This window comes from Panthera pardus, unplaced genomic scaffold (genome assembly GCF_024362965.1).
Source record: "Panthera pardus isolate Hobbes unplaced genomic scaffold, ASM2436296v1 HiC_scaffold_17, whole genome shotgun sequence".
NCBI lineage: Eukaryota > Metazoa > Chordata > Mammalia > Carnivora > Felidae > Panthera > Panthera pardus.
Genome location: NW_026526732.1, coordinates 32516292 through 32529455, shown reverse-complemented (window position 1 = coordinate 32529455; position 13164 = coordinate 32516292). Strand labels below are relative to the sequence as shown.

At 37.8% G+C, this 13164-nt stretch overlaps 1 protein-coding gene across 1 annotated transcript in view; it reads right to left on the bottom strand.

Annotated features, from left to right (window-relative positions):
• Positions 1-307: 307 nt before the first annotated feature.
• MOXD1 (monooxygenase DBH like 1) overlaps positions 308-13164 on the bottom strand; it is a 96703-nt gene continuing 83846 nt past the window's right edge. The window contains exons 11-12 of the mRNA XM_019420570.2: positions 2235-2403; positions 308-1741 (exon numbers count right to left, since the gene is read on the bottom strand). Coding sequence (XP_019276115.2) covers positions 1571-1741; positions 2235-2403 — 340 coding nt within the window. The 3' untranslated portion in view covers positions 308-1570. The remainder of the gene's footprint in view (positions 1742-2234; positions 2404-13164) is intronic.

Below are 13164 nucleotides of genomic sequence, written 5' to 3'. Positions count from 1 at the left end.
CCCTTTCTAGCCTGTAGATTCACCTTCCTGACTCAGAACACTGAAAACAAACATATCATTATGGAATTTCCAAAGGAAATCACTTTACTCTGACATCTCAAATTCAGACATTCTGCAGTAAAATAAACACGAAATTTCAAACAGGGAGAGTTTGGGATTATCGTGTTCCTTGTATAAATATCTGTATGGAAAATCACAGAATTCGATATAGCACTTATGAAATAAAAACAAGTAAACTATGAGATACGCCTCATAAATAGTACAAACATTTCAGTAAGTGGATAAATTCTGACAACCAGAAAGGAAACACTCTAAAATACGGTATTTATTCAAAAGACGATATTGTTTGCAGGAGAGAAAGGGCTTAAAAGAATGGAATACAAAATGCAACATTTTCAATCTATTTGGCTGGAAACGTCAGTACTGAATCTCTTGGTTCTCTCAAGGAGCGTGCAAGATACCACACAAAAACTTAATTTTATTGAGTTTATTCATACGATCCCGAAAGACTTTGCTTAAGAAATGAGGAAAGGACACACAACAAGATTTGGCTGAACTATACCAAGGGAACCTAAAAGGAGACAAGATCTTCCACTGGTGACATTCTACTAAGGAAAGTTAGTTCATTAACTAATATAAAAAATAAACCTACAACAGCAACTGCGACTCAAATTGAGCCAGGATGCGGCACGTGTGACACCCAACGTGGTCAGGGAGGTACTGCAGGGACCTCACGCCCTCCTAGGTTGGCTCAGACTATCCCCCTTTGACCTGACACCTCATAAAGGACCCCTCACAGCATGGGGTTTGCAGCCAGCTACATCTTCTCCTCGGCCTACAGTCCACCATATACCATTTCCGTGTTTCTTATAGCTTCTTTCTTTTTAGAGAGTGATAGAGCTCAAGATAAACTCACCTGTCCAGTGAAGCATAAAGAAATGCTTTGAGATGGCTTTGGGGTCATTTGGGGGTACCAAGAGACTCAGATAAACCAAGAAACTAGAATGGGCATCTTCAAAAAGCACAGAGGTAAGGGGCCCATTGGTTTTTCCCAGAGGAAGACGGAGCTGGATTGACAATGAAACACAGAAAGAACCATTGTTGCCCTGGGGAAGTCACACCCAAAGAACAAGAAAGAGGAAGGAACACGGGAAGAGAGAGTGCTTCCTTTTACGCTGTTAAGATGGAAGTCTTCTGAGAAAGGAATATAGAAGCCAAATGATGAAGTAAAAAGTGAAATGGCGATGATGAGTGTTTACATAAAATGAAATATGGAAGGAAATCAGACACTCTGTCACTTCCACTTGACTTTGTCCGAATTTTTTAAAAGGTGGTGTTAAGTCAGTCCAGTTTTGCTTTATTGGCAATGGATACATTTTATCAGACGTATCTGAGCAAAAGAAAGAGAACCCAATCGGCTTCTCTCGGGTAGACGGGGAAGGATGGTGTAGGGAGGAAGGGCGTGTGTGACGGGAAGGTCTCCACACTCCTCACGCTCTGCTCTTCATGTCCAAAGTGTCTTTGACCTGACACGTTCGGATCACAGAAAACACTGTCCCCCAGCACAGAATTATGACCACAAGTGTGTGCTGTGCAACAGACTGCAGAGTACCATGAAACACACGAGCAGCTCAAGAGGGTGGTTTCTGGGCGGAGAAGAGGAAGAAGAGGTTCCACACACCAAGGGCTCTGCTTTATACGGTCTTTCCACGTGTGGAGGTAATGCTGTCATCCCTTGAATCTGAAAATGAAAAAGTAAACAATGCCAGTGATTGAAGAGCAGGTTCGCGGCCAGGCTCGCTCAATACCCCCCCTCCCCTCCAACTTCTGCAGGGTAAAAGGGGTGGGTGGCATGGGTGGCTGCTTAAGGAGTCAAAGGTCAAAGGAGTTGGAGCCTGAGGGATTCTAAGGGACGTGGAGAAGAAAGCCAGATGCGCCTTTGGGATGGAGAGACACAAACCAGGCTCTGTTGCTTTTCGAAGCTCTCATCTCATCCTATCCCCGCTTCATTCCAGCCTTAGCTTAACAGCCAATCTCCCTCTTCAAAGGGAGTGGAATCAGGAGTTTTCGGTCAACCCGAGCAGTTATGGAACAAGTAAATTATCAGACATATCAAACGACAACTGAAACATCGGATTCATGGATATTTGTCCGTTCCTTAGATTTTGCCTGGAGGGGATTAGGTAACATGTGACATCTGGCTTCTCCGAAGATTCAAACAAAGTAGGGCTCACCGACCACTCCGCGTTGTCCGTCTTGGAGCATCTCACGTTCACCGGCAAGCTAAGGACAAGCTTGTTGAAGGAGAGACCTTCCTTTTTAGCCCATTTAAATTTATTCATTGCGTCCATGAAAGAGAGGTTTTTATACTGCTTGGGGCTTTTGATAATGAAAGGCCAGGTCCTGAAATTCAAATAACCACAATTAGTCAGGTTCAGAACAAAAGCATGACACGTTTCCAGCACTTTTCAACATTCTAAAATAGACCTCACGCTGGTCCATTTTTACACACATAGAAAACCTAACGCGAAGGATTGATAAACCCATCAGCAATTGCCAGAAGAAATACATGCCAAGTAAGGAGTCTTTTGGAAAGAATGAAATTCCTTATTGTAGTACCAGATGGGTAATACCCTAGACAAATAATTTTGACTCAGAAAGCTTCCCCAGCCTCACAACTCCTTGCTTATTTGTTTTGGCTCTAGGTAACAATGTAACTCAGTACACGTTCAGTTCTGCAGAATGTAAGGCGAATGGCGTAATGAAGAAATCTGTAGGCTTTTTTGTAAGAGACAGAAATTTCAATTCCACACAGTTGAAAAGCCTGACCCCTGCTGGCTGCCTTGTTTTGGCTTGCCTAAGAGATAATAAATGTAACAAATCTGGAACTGAACCAGTGTTCTAAAAATTCTACTGAGAAAAAAAATACTCTTGCTTCTACTTGCCCCTCTAAAAAAACACATTAATGTCCAAGAAAGAAAGACGAGATCCCAGAAGAATGACACGATCTGCTTGAAAAGATACTCTTCAAGTGATGTCTGTGATTAAATGTTACGTTTTGTGTTATTGATTCCTGAAAAAAAGAAGTGTAAGGAAGTGTTGGAACACCACCAGGATTTACATGAATAAATCCATGGGTCTTCCCAGAGATTATCATGGGTAACCAGCAGGTATTTGGCTCCCACAACATCCCAAGAAGCTATTTCAGTGGTTTTGGTAATTGCCAACCAATTAATTTCCAGTTGAGGCATTTACACTTTTAATATTGGATCTTCTTCATTTATTTATGCCTTTAATTACTCTCTCTCTTACACACACAAGCTACTCAGGCACTTGGAATATTAGCTTTTTAATTAAATTGAACATCTTTTATTGACCTTTTAGAGAAAATAAATTTTTAATGTCTAAAATAAAATTATTTCCCCCTTACTCTAATAAGTGAAACAATGAGTAAAACATTGGGTAATATACAAGGACCTTTACATTCTTCATTTCTAACTTCCTTTTTCTTTTAATTAAAATCAGTATATCTTTGTTGAGTTTTAAATGCATTATTTTGTACAGAGACCTTAAAGTACCTAACTTTAAATAAAGAAAAAGCATTTGGCATCACACTACACTAAACACAGCTAGAAATGACCTAAAATCTATAGCATTCAAAAATTAAACATCCTGTGAAGACTTGTAGAGATGTAAATCAGAATTCGTATAAAATAATTACTTGAAAGGGGCCCATTATGTTTACATACAAAGTCCTTTTAAACACACGAAAAATTACAGCTAGGTTTTATTAAAAATAAAAGTTTTAAAATCAAATATTAAAGGGGCATCTGGGTGGCTCAGTCGGTTGGGCATCCGACTTCAGCTCAAGTCATGATCTCCTAGTTCATGAATTGGAGCCCCGCGTTGGGCTCTGTGTTGACAGTTCAGAGCCTGGAGCCTGCTTGCGAATCTGTGTCTCCCTCTGTCTCTGTCCCTCTCCCGCTTGCGTTCTGTCTCTCTCTTCACAGAAATAAATAAACATTAAAAACTTAATTAAACATTAAAAATAAAATTTGCTTTTCAAAAAAATAAGATGTCTCTCTTGAAACAAAGGAAATCAAATTCACAACCAGGGAGAAACGCTGGGAGGAAATCATCAGCCTGTAATTCCCTAAAACACCACAAGGTGGCACTGGAATCTGTACTAAGGCGCTAAAGCGGCTTAAATCCGCTGCGCTGTCTGCTGCCTTGCAGGTAAGAGTGAATAGAGTATTACACGTAGATGAAATCTTTAAAAAGCTTTGCTGCTAGAATAAATCAGGAAACTAGTTGTTGGGTTTTTTTTTTTTTTTTGAGATTTCACAGCATAAAGTAACAGAAGTGCTGTCAGCAAACTTGCTAATTTACTGTAAATATATGAAAAAGGATCTAGAAAAGGGCAAACCTAATGGCTCACGTGGAGACAGCATGACTGGGGCTGGTGACCTCGGGACATGGCTGTGAGCCTCTCTCGTATGGCAGCTTGACTCATATTTATTGTCCCCTCTCCATTCCTGCTGACGTCGTTCAGGCCTCTATTCTATAATGACATCACCCCAACAAACCTCCCACCCTCTCCAGCCTACACTACCCCATATTTCCTGATTACCCCTGGAGAAAAAAGAAGAGACAGAAAGAGGAGAAATCCTGAAAAGGTAAATATTTTTCCTTAAAAGACTAAGCTTTAAACCAGAAACAGGTAACTTTGAAGTAGAAAGTTCTGCTCTCACCTGGGACCGGGAGCTGGTTAGGAATATTGGGAATGGTCTAGAAATTCAGTTACATTTCTGCATATCTGAGCAGTGTGTAAATGTCTACCCAGATGCATCTATAAATAAGAGGGTATTATTTATATATCACTGTAGTTGATAAAAACAAACTATATTAACATGTTGATTTATTATGGGTGAGAAGTCTTCCTTTGCAAATTTAATTGACAAGTTGATTTAACTATATATATATATATATATATATATATATATATATATATATATGAAATGAACTTAGACTACCCTAAATAATTCGGGGAAAAGGAAAAAAAATGACAAAATTTTGGGACTTAATGCTCTTATTTCAAGATCTATCATAAAACTATGATAACAGAGTGATACAAGAGAAAGGCTAAATATGAACATCAATGAAACAGAATTCAGAGTCCACAAATAGCCAGTATATGATCTAATGATTTTCAACAAACATTCCAGGGCAATTCAATAGGAAAAAGGTAGGTTGTTTTTTTGTTTGTTTGTTTTTTTAGTCAAATGGTTCTTGAATAACTTGATATTCATGTGAAAAACAATGAACCTAGATATTTACCTCTTAACACACACAAGAATTTACTCAAAATGGATCATCAACCTACATATAAAAGCTGAAAACTGTAAACTTTTTAGGGGAAAAAAAAAAAGGCTATTCCAAAGAAAGCTCCTATGAGCATTATTGTATTAGTCTTTGTTATGGACACATGTTTGGCATTTTCTGAGCTAGCACGTAGTGGCTGAATGACTGCATTGGATACTAAATTTATGTTTACCTCATAAGACTCTCAAAATATTCTCCAAAATGATGTACCCTTAACATTCTTTACATTCTTTACCAAAAAAAAAAAAAACAGGAGAAAGAAATCTTGGGTAGGCAAAAATTTCCTACACAGAATATCAAAAGCACAAAATAAACAAAAATGATAAAATGGTCTTCAAAAAATACAATTAAAAATAAAAATGAAAATCTCCACAGACTAGGAGAAATTATTTGTAAAATGTATCTGACAAGAAGCTTTTATCTTAAGTATAAAGAATTCTTTAAAAATATAAAGAACTTGGGCGCCTGGGTGGCTCAGTCGGTTAAGTGTCTAACTCTTGACTTTGACTCAGGTCATGATCTCACGGTTCTTGAGTTCGAGCTTTGCATCAGGGTCCGCACTGACAGCACAGATTGTGCTTGGGATTCTCTCCGTCTCTCTCTCTCTACACCCCGCCCCCTTCGCACGCTCTTGTGTGTGTGCTTTCTCAAAATAAATAAATAAACTTAAAAAACTTAAAAAAAGAAAACAAGTAACCCAATGAAACAATGAACAAAAATTTGAACAATTAAAAAGAAACATATATAAATGACCAATAAGCATATGAAAAGTGGCTCAACACTGTTAGTCATAAGAGAAATGGAAAATAAAACCACAATAAGGTACCACTACATACACATTAAAATAAATAAAATCTAAAATATCAATAATACAAAACACTGGGCATAATATTAAGCAATAGGAGCTCTTAGACATTATTGGTGAGAATGTAAAAGGTACATCATTTTGGAGAATATTTTGAGAGTCTTATGAGGTAAACATAAATTTAGTATCCAATGCAGTCATTCAGCCACTACGTGCTAGCTCAGAAAATGCCAAACATGTGTCCATAACAAAGACTAATACAATAATGTTCATAGGAGCTTTCTTTGGAATAGCCTGAGACTGGAAACAACCCAAATACCTTTTTTTAAAAATTTAATGTTTATTTACTCTTTGAGAGAGAGACATAACATGAGTGGGGGAAGGGCAGAGAGAGAGAGAGAGAGACAGAATCAGAAGCAAGCTCCAGGCTCCAGGCTCCAGGCTCCAAGCTGTCCGCACACAGCCCAATGCGGGGCTCGAACCCACGAACTGTGAGATCATGACCCGAGCCAAAGTCAGATATTTAACTGACTGAGCCACCCAGGCGCCCCAGACCCCAAATGCCTTTCAACTGGTGAGTCAATAAATGAATTTTGGTGTGTCCACACCAAGGAATAGAACTCAGCAATAAAATGGAATGGAATTCTGACACATGCACCAGCATAGATGAATCTCAAAAACCTCCAAATCAAAGAAGTCAGGCATGAAAGAGTACATGCTATAAGATCCCATTTTTATAAAATCTAGAAAAGATTGAACTAATGTGGTGACAAAAAGCCAGTTTGCTGTTTCCTGGGGTTTTGTGTGGGAAGTGGGGTTGTCTCCAGATAGCAGAATAGAACTTTTGGGGGTGATGAAAATGTCCTATATCTTGTCCGTGCTGGGGTCAAGTAGGTATACACATCTGAGAAAACAGTATAGTTAAAACAGGTGCATTTTGTCGTGTGTAAGTTCTACCTGTAGCAATTGGACGTTAAAAAATAAATAAGAAAACAGAAATCAAAACATACCAACAGGCCGATGAAAAAAAGACGACAGAATGCCATACATTTTATAATCTAATTGTTAAAGAAGAAAGCCAGGAAGTCTGACCTAACAAGATATAACTTCTAATCCTTTTGACACCCCAAGAATATATGAATATTGGGAAGCCCACAGTAAAGTTGTCTCCCTAACTGTAGAGAAGACCCCATGATGTGAGGCCTCAGACGTTCCTCTGTGAAAGGGGATTCAATCCCAACCAGTTAGAAAACTTCCTTGGGGCGCCCCTGGCTCGCTCGGTAAAACACGTGACTCTTGATTTCTGGGTTGTGAGTTCGAGGCCCATGTTACGTGTAGATTACTTAAAAATCTTTAAAAAAAAAAAAAAAAAGAAAGAAAGAAGGAAGAAAGAAAGAAAGAAAGAAAGAAGAAAGAAAGAAAGAAAGAAGCCTTCCTCAGTAGATTTTCTAAAAAACATCCGAGAAAGGAATAACCCATGCACTGTAATACAAAGTTAACAGTCCCACCTCTATACCCACAGCCCTTTACCCTCAAAATATAGTAAGGTGTGTACATAAAATATGTGAGCTGAACCTCAGACTGTGGTGTAGAAAGATAGAAAGCTACTGTCAGATTTGTTTAGAAGGCAGACAAGAATTCACTCATTTTTTTTCAGACCAAAGAGAAGTGTTAGACAGAATTAGCTCAGCATAAGCAAGAAATGACATAACAACCCTGCAAACATAGGGTAAAGAACTTCTATTACATTTCATGAAAAGAGACAGAAAAAGTTGACTCTAGTAGAAAATATAAACCAGTGATACTGGAGAGAATTCCCATAAGTGTTTCATGTTGTAAATTTATTTAATAAAAACATGAATTGAATTAAATAAGAGCCCGCATACAAGAATTTAGAACAACTGAATGAGATGAAAAGGGAGATAGCAGACCAATGGAAATAAATTTAGGACAAACCAAATTTAACACCAAATAAATCAGAAAAAGCAAGAAGCAGAAGAACCCTTCCAAAAAAACTACAAGAGAAAGTACTTGTGAAAAATTCCAAATAGATTTTCAAAAAACTTGGTAGATATAATATAAGAAAATTTCCCTGAAATGGAAAAAAAACAAGTGAATATATGAAAAACACTTCATGTTTCAGGAAAATTGAATGCAGATGTTCCACACTGAAGTATGTTCAGTTTAACTTATGAATTCTACAGGTAGACGAAGAATGCTCCCATTCATCCAAAGAGACTTCCCAAGGGAAGGGGAGGGTATGACCTCAAAACGTTATATCCAACCAAATGCTGTCCAAATATAAATGCAGAAATTCTCAAATACAAAACAAAACAAAACAAAAAGCCCCAGTCATAAAGCATCTGGAAGCCCCTCTTGATTAACTAACTTGCAGATAACATTCTGATGAATCCAACGAAAGAACTCAGAAATGCAGAAATCCTATAAGATTAGGGATTACCGCTGAATCTATTTAACTTTAAAATTTTCATTAAATATTGTGGGACTTTGGTTTGAGAATTATATGCATAAATTTAAAACCTTGCAAATACAAAATTATAATATGAGTAAAAAATGCTTGGAAGTACGGAAAGGGACGTGGGAGAAAATATAAAAGTATGAATGTCCTCATCTTTTATGATCTAAAATCGAAACATGTAAAGTGTGTGGGACATTTTAATGTCTTTTACAATCTATGTTCTCAACATTTAAGACCCGTTTACAAAATATTACCCCTTGTGGCTAAAACCAACAGCACCAACAGCATTCATCTGAAGTTCAACAACTGTTCAGTTTTAGTTTAGTGGTTTTTTAAAAAATTTTTTTAATGTTTATTTATTTTTGGGACAGAGAGAGACAGAGCGTGAACGGGGGAGGGTCAGAGAGAGAGGGAGCCACAGAATCTGAAACAGGCTCCAGGCTCTGAGCTGTCAGCACAGAGCCCGACACGGGGCTTGAACTCACGGTCCCCGAGATCATGACCTAAGCCGAAGTCGGATGCTTAACCAACTGAGCCACCCAGGCGCCCCTAGTTTAGTGTTTTCATATAAATTAAACAAAATTACGATTTAATGGTTTTATTTTAAACAGTGCACAAATTATAATCTTTATTACAGTTAATTTATTCATCTTTATAGCAACATCTCCATAGAAAGATATCTGTAATAACCTTCAATTAATGTTAATATTGTTTATTTATTTTCTTATGTATTAAAGTTTATTTCTTTTGAGAGAGAGAGGGCGCGTGCACATGCACATGTTGAGCAAATCAGGGAAGGACAGAAAGAGAGAGGGAGAGAGATAATCCCAAACAGCCTCCATGCTAGCACTGAGCCTGACTCAGGGCTCAATCTCACAAAGCATGAGATCATGACCTGAGCGGAAATCAAGTCGGACACTCAATGAACTGAGCCACCCAGGAGCACCAGTATTGTTTATTTCTAACAGAATTTGAGATGATTGCTTGTGTCTTTTTTTTTAAAACCTTTTCTTCTGCACTCCTTAAAAGCCCTATAATAAGCATGTGGGATTTTTACACATTGTAAACATAAAGTGACTTTTCCTACAAAGAAAAATACAAACACTTGATTCTTTTTTAGAAATAGAATAAATTATATCAAACTTTCCATCACATAAGCCTCACTGGAACTACGTCGTGTTGATGTGTGGTGCGGCAGAGAATACAGAATTTATCTAAACTCATGATCTATTCTGTTATCTGATCTTTATGAGTGTTTTGTTTTTCCTTAAGCCTCACCAGATCTGTAGGAGGCAGAGAAAAACTGCATCCCTTAGAACAGACAAATCCTGAGACAGAATGTAGTTGTCTCTATGTTTCTATCAGCTCCTCCTCTAATCCTAGGATTGTTACTGAATGTTTGAAATAAGACAAAGCACCTAACTAATCATTATATTCAAAGCACAGAATACGAGATTTGGGGCTACGTTTTAAGTGATATTCCTCTTGAGTACTGTATCCTGAAACCAAATTCACAACATTCTCTTAAATAAAACAGAAAACAAAACCACCCCAACTGTCTCTCTTTCTGATCTTTGGTTTGGCTTTCACTGATCTTTTAGCCAGCACCTTGTTGGTTTGGCTTTCAATAACATTTATGTCAATGTGATAAGCTAACTTGAAAGACTGATTTAAAGCCTAAACATAATTTTATAACAGAGCCTCCTTTTCGCTTGTATTTTTGAAGAATGCCTAAATTTAACCATGTAGTTCAATGGTTCTGTGTGGGCAATGACATCTCAAAACTGGTCTTGTTCTGTGAAGCAATTCTCCTTGTCTTTTTAAGAAATGAAAAACCCAGCTTCAATATTTCCTGGGGGAGACCAAAGGTGTGGACTCAGAGCTCTCTGTAACTTGGAAGCGGAGCATTTTCAGAGGATCTACACAAGTTGAACACCAAAGAAAATAACGAGGCCGTAGAATACACTTTTGAACCTCATCGCCTTGTAAAACAAACAGCTTTCGATGTCCATGTGTTTTCAAGATTCTCTCAGATTAACCCTTGAATAGGAAAAGTTTCTAGCCAATATGTAAAAACAAAACAAAACAAAAACCAATATTCTAAAGGGGAAAAAAAAGACTACTAAGTCTTTGTAAGAGATAATGATATTTTAAACAAGACTATCCCCTAGTGTTTTTAGAATGACATTTTACATACTGTTTTGATATTCACTACTATTTTATTTTTTGCATATGTAATTATTTATTTTGAAGAAACAGGCAGATATCTAGCTACCTACCAGAGGTAGGCAAAAAATGCAAACACTAGCTCCTTCATTGCTTACGTAGATACGATGTTGAACAGCCTCTTAATCCCTGAATTTCCATTTCCTCTTCTATAAAAATAGGATTGTAAGCCCTACTCTACCTATTGGAAGTGTGTGAAAACAAATTAAGCGAAATTATACATATGGAAATACTTTTAAACTACAAACTAATTTACACAAGCATTTTGTTATTTGTATTTTAGTAGATACAGATTTCTGACGGTCATTGGGTTGTCTGGATAGGAACTCACTAGAATGTATTCACAGATAGTATAATTCAAAAGAAGAGTGCTCTTAGTTCATAATCTACAATCTCTATAATATTTTGGAATAAAAAAGTAGACCATAATTATATTCTACTCAGTGAGTGCATTTACCACATTCTCATTAACGGTTTTTTAATCCTTAAACACACTCCCTCAAAGATCTATGTGTTTCTTTTGCCCAACTTCATCAGTCTCTTTTATTTTGAAAAGTCCTAATCATTAGAAAATTCTTCCTTATATTAAAACAAAACCTATGCTCCAAAATTTCTACCAGCCACTCTAATTCTTCTTTGCGCTATTACCAAGAATGAATAAAATCATTTTTCCTACATCAGCCCTAATATATTCAAAGCAGAACTTTTGATTTCTGCTTCAAATCTGTTTCCCTACAGCACTCACACATCCTCATTTTCCCCTTCCTCTTTTTTTCCCCTCATCATCTCCCTGAAATGCCATCAACCAACAAGTCCAGTGTGTGCTATCTTGAGAAAGTAACCTGCTTGCAACCATTGCTCATGAGTTCTACTGCTATCACCTTGGTCCCAGACACATTCACCTCTCAACTGGGCAATCACAACAGTCTCCTGGTTGGTATTATTATTTCCAATCTGGTCCTCCTAGAGTCCTTTCTCAATTCAGCAGCCAGATCAATTTTGTTTATATCCAATAGCGTTTTCTTTGCACTTAAAACCCAAAGTCTTTATGTCACCTATAAAGTCCTACATGATCTTTGTGTCACCTACAAAATCCCACTTGAAGTCAGACCTCCTCACTTATTCTCTGCCGTGTTTCACTCTGTTCCAGCCAAATTCGCTTTCTGGCTGTTCTTTGAACATGCTACCTTCATACCCACCATAAGGTCATTACAGTGGCTCTTCTGTCTGCAAACAGTATACTTTAGATCTTTCCATGGCTGGCTCTTCATCGCTGAGGTCTCTGCTCAAACATCACCTCCTGCCATGGATTGAATGTTTGTGTCCCACCCACCACCACCGCCCCTGCCCTCCTGCTGCAAATTCATATGTTGAAATCTTAACACTCAAGGTGGATGGTATTATGAGGTGGGGTTTTAGGGAGGTGATTAGCTCATGAGGGCAGAGCCCTTATGGGATTAGTGCCCTCATAAAAGCAGCTTGAGAAACCTCCCTTGCATCCTCTGCTATGTGAGGTTACAGTAAGAAGATGGCCATCTCCATCTACGAGGAAGTAAGTCCTCACCAGACACTGAATCTGCTGGCACCTTGATCTTGGACTTCCCCGCCTCCAGAACAGTGAGCAATAAATTTCTATTTATAAGCTACTCTGTCTATGGTATTTATGTTACAGCAGCCTGGACAGACTGAGATACCTTCCCAGAGAGGCTTTTACTACCCTACTGACAACAGCTACATACCTTCTTCACTGTCTCAATTATTTTCATAACATTTACTAATATCTAAAATTTTATATTTATATTATTTATTCCCTCTCTCCCTCTGTAGCATATATTCCCAAGAGGGCAGGAATAATATGTATCTTGCTAATTATTTATCTTAAGTAGTTTCTATGATGTGCAATTGTGCAGACAGAGTGAACCTAGCAAGCCTGAGACTTCCATCCTTAGAAATGCCCATTTGGAAGGCTGGCCTTTGGCTGATGTCAAGGAACTTAATTAGTAAACAATTTCCTATACTGATATAAAACTTTCTCTAAGTGAAGAGTGACTCACTGCGCCTAGAGTATTTGTACAAACGATGCAATTTATGTTGACCATCTGCTTTCCTTCTAAGAGTCTAGATTTTGGTACTTACTAGGCATAGAACACCTATGTAACCAGCCCTTCATAAAAACTCTGAGTATTGAGTCTCCAATGAGCATCTCTGGGTGACAACATTTCATGCATCTTGTCATACTTTGATGCTAGTGTTATTAAGTACATTCTGTGTT